At 44.5% G+C, this 6770-nt stretch overlaps 1 protein-coding gene across 3 annotated transcripts in view; it reads right to left on the bottom strand.

The window, feature by feature from the left end:
* Nucleotides 1–6770, bottom strand: part of LOC133611447 (ribosome quality control complex subunit NEMF) — a 29249-nt gene that overhangs the window by 2777 nt on the left and 19702 nt on the right. For 2 of the 3 annotated variants that reach the window (XM_061968233.2, XM_061968236.2), the window contains exons 28-32: nucleotides 6325–6360; nucleotides 6142–6248; nucleotides 6021–6064; nucleotides 5833–5912; nucleotides 5550–5757 (exon numbers count right to left, since the gene is read on the bottom strand). In XM_061968233.2, coding sequence (XP_061824217.2) covers nucleotides 5680–5757; nucleotides 5833–5912; nucleotides 6021–6064; nucleotides 6142–6248; nucleotides 6325–6360 — 345 coding nt within the window. In that variant the 3' untranslated portion in view covers nucleotides 5550–5679. Of the gene's footprint in view, nucleotides 1–5549; nucleotides 5758–5832; nucleotides 5913–6020; nucleotides 6065–6141; nucleotides 6249–6324; nucleotides 6361–6770 lie in introns of those variants that run through there. The other variant, XM_061968234.2, reaches the window with a different exon arrangement.

Below are 6770 nucleotides of genomic sequence, written 5' to 3'. Positions count from 1 at the left end.
ATTTTCCCGCCAACTCTTGCCAGGTTGCCCACGCATTGATCAACAAATTCTCCACTGGATTGAGATAGGGATGGGTACCGAATTTGGTCCTTTTATGGACACCAACTGAATTCCGTTGGTCCTACCGGGTACCGATTCACATCAAATCCAATGGTGCCATATTTTGATACTTTTGTTGCACGTGACTTGACTAAACAGCGGCTCACAACCTACTCAGTGGCCTAGTGGTTAGAGTGTCCGCCCTGAGATCGGTAGGTTGTGAGTTCAAACCCCGGCCGAGTCATACCAAAGACTATAAAAATGGGACCCATTACCTCCCAGCTTGGCACTCAGCATCAAGGGTTGGAATTGGGGGTTAAATCACCAAAAATGATTCCCTGGCGCGGCACCGCTGCTGCCCACTGCTCCCCTCACCTCCCAGGGGGTGAACAAGGGGATGGGTCAAAGGCAGAGGACAAATTTCGCCACACCTAGTGTGTGTGACAAACATTGGTACTTTAACTTTAACTTAACAAACTGTAACTCAGGACGGACTCAGCCAAACTCTATCAAATTAAGTATGCTGGGTAGAAAAGTCTCCAATGTTAAGTAAAGCTCCTCTTTCAAAATGTGCTGGCTTGATACTTATTTACTTTTGATTTGCCATAAACAGGCCACTATTAGCATTTGCAATTTTCCATGGCAACTTCTCCAAATATAGTAATGAGAACTACCACTAAGGGGAATGTGATAATCAAACAGCTGGTGTGCAATAAGCACAATACTTCCAGTATAAGCACTTTGTAGGGCGCAATATAACACATCCAGCTTCATGGAAAAAGCTACTTCCTTGTTAAACATACCATAAATAGCCTATACCAGGACCATTCAGCTGGCAGCCCGCCAAAGCTTTTCATTTGGCCGAACATCGCTCAAATAGGCTTGGTCCATCCATCAATTTTCTACCACTTGTCCCTTTCGGGGTCACGGGGGGTGCTGGAGCCTATCTCAGCTGCATTCGGGCGGAAGGCGGGGTCCACCAAGTCGCCACCCCATTGCAGGGCCAGCACCGATAGACAAACTAGGGACAATTTACACACCATTCAAATTAGGTTTGCTTGTGTATGCAGTACTCCTGCCACCCCGCAGGGGGCAACACCAATGAAGCATCAGTGGAGTGGGTAGAAGAAGACTACAGTATTTTTCGGAGTATAAGTCGCACCGGAGTATAAGTCGCACCTAATACAGAAGGTAAAAAACATATATAAATCGCACTGGAGCCCGGCCAAACTATGAAAAAAACTGCGACTTATAGTCCGAAAAATACAGTACTCGTTTAAACCAAAAATGGCACTATCGACCCAGAAAAAAAAACAAAATTGCGAAAATCTGACTTTAGTACTCGAGTCATGTTTCCTGTCGGACCGTTGACTTTGTGATGTCTTTGGTATTCGTGGTCGTGTTTTTGGCTGAGTAACTAGCGATCAAAGCACTTTTAATATTGTAGCGCTAAATATGAGCAGTAGAGGTGCAAAATGTCAACAGCTGTAGTTTACTGTGTCAATGTATTACACTAAACCTTCTATTTTATTTAGGTCAAACACACAATGGATATTATACTTTTGTAATGTTTATATTTTCAGTCTTACAAACCTAAATGAAGGAAGAAGTGTTTCTTCATGCTGTTGACTATCTCTTTAGCTGCCCCTGCTGGAAATGAGTAGCGAGAGCAGAATAATGAATGTATTCACAGTGTGAAAGACCATGTGTTTACTTTACGATTAAGTAAACACATTCTCAAAGGACGCTGTATCGATCCGTTGCGGTGAAGAAGGAGCTGAGCCGAAAGGCAAAGCTCTCAATTTACCGGTCGATCTACGTTCCCATCCTCACCTATGGTCATGAGCTTTGGGTTATGACCGAAAGGACAAGATCACGGGTACAAGCGGCCGAAATTAGTTTCCTCCGCCGGGTGGCAGGGCTCTCCCTTAGAGATAGGGTGAGAAGCTCTGTCATCCGGGGGGAGCTCAAAGTAAAGCCGCTGCTCCTCCACATCGAGGAGCCACATGAGGTGGTTCGTGCATCTGGTCAGGATGCCACCCGATCGCCTCCCTAGGGAGGTGTTTAGGGCACGTCCGACCAGTAGGAGGCCACGGGGAAGACCCAGGACACATTGGGAAGACTATGTCTCCCAGCTGGCCTGGGAACGCCTTGGGATCCACCGGGAAGAGCTGGACGAAGTGGCTGGGGAGAGGGAAGTCTGGGCTTCCCTGCTTAGGCTGCTGCCCCCGCGACCCAACCTCGGATAAGCGGAAGAAGATGGATGGATGGATGGCATTCTCTAAGGAATACAACCTGTGGAGGCCCTTTCTGACGAAACATCCACATTTCAAGGTCAAGGTTTCTTTAATGGTACCTGGAGGTAAAATAGTTGTACACAGTAGTAATATCAATGTCCCCTGGGCTCGTAAAACTGCGGCCTTCTTCATTATGTAGTTGAATAGCCCTGGTTTATACAGTACTGCCATATAAGGTCTTGGGAGTGCTAATGAGACTCAAAACCAGATATAAGAACAGCACATTTATCATAATCAGCTCATTTTTAATTGTCACATAAAAATACAGTTGCCAATTAACATTTATTAGCACATACAAAGGTACCGAAAATTGGCACCGTTGAGTCCCTCTTCGCCATGTACATGCTTCCCCTGCTATGCTGATGACACACAACTCTACCTTAAGGTCTGCTACTATTGCTCGTCTCAGCTCCTGCCTGGAGGAGATAAACACATGGATGAGTCTAAACTTCCTGCAGCTGAATGGCTCAAAAACAGAAGCCATCCAAACCGTACCCCTCAACAACTCTGCTCTTCTCATCACTCTCAGGCCACAACGTTCTGTTACCAACCTTGGGGTGAAGTTTGACCGCCACCTGTCCTTCAACAATCATGTCACCCACATCTGCAAAACCTTCTTCTTTCAACTCTAACATCTCCAAACTCCGCCCTTTCCTCTCCCTTCCAGCTGCGAAGAACCTCATCCATGCTAGGGGTGTAACGGTACGTGTATTTGTATTGAACCGTTTCGGTACGGGGGTTTCGGTTCGGTTCGGAGGTGTACCGAACCGGGCTAGGACAACATGTAAAATCCAGAGCTGGAAGACCCTCCTGCCTCGTTAAGATCTCCCGTTTGGGAACACTTTGGCTGCGCGATACAACAATGGAGGACGGAGGTTTGCCAACATTGTTCAGCAGCTGCTTCTGACAACACGTCAAACATGTGTTGCACCTTTCCTGCTTCCGGCTCCCAGACTGTAGTCGAGGAGCGCAGGGGAGACACTCCTCCAGGGCCGATGTATTCTCGGGGGCAACACCCTTCACTCTACCCGGCAGTGGGTCTCCACAGCTCCGGACTCCAGGGTAAATGACGAGTCCGGCGATTAGTTGCAAACCGTGGCTTTGAAGTGAATTATATTTATATGGCGCTTTTCTCTAGTGACTCAAAGCGCTTTACATAGTGAAACCCAATATCTAAGTTACATTTAAACCAGTGTGGGTGGCACTGGGAGCAGGTGGGTAAAGTGTCTTGCCCAAGGACACAACGGCAGTGACTAGGATGGCGGAAGCAGGGATCGAACCTGCAACCCTCAAGTTGCTGGCACGGCTGCTCTACCAACCGAGCTATACCGCCCCATCCATGCTTTATCGAGGTCTTGCACACAGCCAATCCAACAAAACACTAGCCACTCACGCTACCGCTCCCTCACCTCGCTCGCCCACACACTCACCTCACATGCTGTCACATATTAAAGGGCCACACACACATACGCTACTCTCATAACACATGCTAACCCATTTAAAGCGTCACCACCGCATTCAAGCAGCCTCTCCTCGGCGAGTCAGGCAGGGCTAAAGCAATAACAAATTTATAGCAGCAGATTTAAGACCATATTGCATTAAAAACTAGATTTTGACCCACTTCTATGGTGGAAGAACAATGAGCCCATATATCCTCCTACTGCCAAGTTAGCCAGGCTGGGGGGGGGGGGGGAAGAAATTTTAATCTGAGGCTGAGTTGACTTGAAACTGTTTAATGTTGCACTTTTTATATGCAGAAGAAAAGTTTTGTCATTTTATTTAATCTGAGCAACAACTTGAGGCAGTTTAATGTTGATTAAAGTGGACCCCGACTTAAACAAGTTGAACAACTTATTGGGGTGTTACCATTTAGTGGTCAATTGTACAGAATATGTACTGTACTGTGCAATCTACTAATAAAAGTCTCAATCAATCAATCAAAAAAAGCACTTTATATGTAGAAAGGTTTTGTTAGGAAACCATTCTGAGCCTTATCTTATTTAGTTTTTATTTTATATATGTTGACCATATTAACCCTGGCAATAGACCCTGTGTGTATATGTATGTTATGCCATTGTTTACAAATTTGGTAAATAAATAACCCAAAAATGTATATTTTGTTGTTTTCTTACTGTACCGAAAATGAACCGAACCATGACCTCTAAACCGAGGTATGTACCGAACCGAAATTTTTGTGTACCATTACTCCCCTAGTCCATGCCTTTGTCTCCTCCAGGTTTGATTACTGTAACGCACTCCTCATCGGGATTATTAGTAGGAGCCCCCAAACGCTCCAGTATGTTCAGAACAATCCTGAAGCACATCACCACCATCCTCCACAGCCATCACTGGCTCCCCATCTTCGCCCGCATCAAATATACACACAAGGTTCTCCTGCACATCCTCCCTGCTTGGCACTCAGCATCAAGGGTTGGAATTGGGGGTTAAATCACCAAAATGATTCCCGAGCGCGGCCACTGCTCCCCTCACCTCCCAGGGGATGGGTCAAATGCAGAGGGTAATTTCACCACACCTAGTGTGTGTGTGACTATCAGTGGTACTTTAACACCCACTGACGCCATCAGGCCAACAGCACCGTTTGCTCGCGCCCAGGAACACAGCTCAAGACCATGGGGGACAAGGCTTTTGAAGTCTGGAATGCCCATCCTGATCACCTCAGGGCCCCAGAGACAGTGGATGCTTTAAAAAAGGTTTAAGACCTACATTTAAAAAAACAAAAAGCTTACATCAAATCTGTAAATTGTGTGAGGTGTCATGCATTTTTTTTCTTTTTTAGGTCTTTTAATATGTAGCGAATGAAAAGTGCATCATAAATAAAAGTTATTACCGGTATCGATTCCCAGATACCAGCAATCTGTACCGTATCGGTTCACCCCTAGATTGATATCTCTTGTCATATTTTAACTTTTGGCCTTTAATATCGTGTTGAAGTGATATTTCCAGTCTTTATACTTTGGCAAGTCGTCTTTAACTAGAAGTTAAAGTGTCCTGTTGTTGCAGCTGACCTTAGCAAGATGGTCGCTTATGAAGCCCACTCAAAGGGTCCTTCGCACACTAGTGATGACTTTACAACAGGACTAGCTACAACCACAATACTAATCAATCGCTACACATCTGACATACGTATAAAGACAAGTGTGGTGTACCTCATGCTGTGTCTAGAGGGTGAAAATGAGAGGCACTAAAAAGAACTGTGTTGTATTGTGTTATTCACATGATTTGTTTTCCATTCCAGAGATGAGATTTGGTCATCAGAAACCATTTTCATGATCCAACACTAAATCAAGTGTCCAATGTCAATTACCTACAGAAGGTGATCATTTTACTTCCTCTTGACCGCTTGCAGGTTGGGAGCAGACACTTTGACTTTGCCAGGCATGTTCCTGGACAGGTCGCCATCCTGCAGGACAGAGTCATGGTTTTACAAAAAAAAAAAAAAAGACTATATTTCCTTGTGTAGTTGACGACTTCTTACCTTGACGCTGCGTAGAAGATCCTTTTCTCTCGCCGAAGTTTCTTTGGCCTTCATGAAGCTCAAAAGTGCAGTGCGTGCAGCTAGAAGGTACACAGAAATAAACAAATTAGCGATTTAGCTTTTCATTGTCTGGACACTAGTCCAGCTGGGGTAGGCTCCAGCTTTATTACACCAAAGGAACGTCTTACCTTTGCCTTTCTTTTGACTACCTGGTGTCAGCTTGACTTTATGCCTGTAAAGTTTTGGGCAGTACAAAAATAACATCACACTCTAGTGGTCGATGAAGGAATTGCACTATACTGTACATACTTGAAATTGGAGAGTGCGCTGTAGGGGGCGCACATGGGCACTGCAAACATCAACACGTCCTCCAGGTGAGGTTGTCCTGTCAGAGAGGTGAGTAGGTTCTCTGCTTCCTGACACACACACACACACATGACAGAACCTTGTTGAACATATTTGTCTTTTTAAATGTTGGCGTTTGAAGTCTACCTCTGCTCCGGGGTTGTCTGGATCCACGTCGTCCTCCTAAAAGCACACACAATATCAGTCAAAGCAGGGTGTGTAATAAATATATAATAACAATAGACTATGCTAATATACTCAGAACCTTTTTATTGGGTTGCCGGGTAAAATATTGTAAGATCTTTTATTAATTGTCAGCATTTCTTGATATTTAATTTGTGTCTGTTGCAGTGGTCATAGACCATTACAACGTATCCCTACAGGTAACTGTAACTGGTCCACAGTGCAGGAAGAGTTCTGCCCAATGTCATAAGACTCTATAACATACTAATTTAAATACTGTGATCTGCAAAATGAGCAAGCTGTTAGTGGTGTCACAATTTTAAAAATGATTTGTACATTGTGCATATACCGGTATATATATATATATATATATATATATATATATATATATATATATATATATATATATA

Source organism: Nerophis lumbriciformis, linkage group LG08 (assembly GCF_033978685.3).
Source record: "Nerophis lumbriciformis linkage group LG08, RoL_Nlum_v2.1, whole genome shotgun sequence".
Classification (NCBI taxonomy): domain Eukaryota; kingdom Metazoa; phylum Chordata; class Actinopteri; order Syngnathiformes; family Syngnathidae; genus Nerophis; species Nerophis lumbriciformis.
The sequence above is the reverse complement of the archived record's forward strand: the minus strand, read 5'-3'. Positions and strand labels throughout refer to the sequence as shown.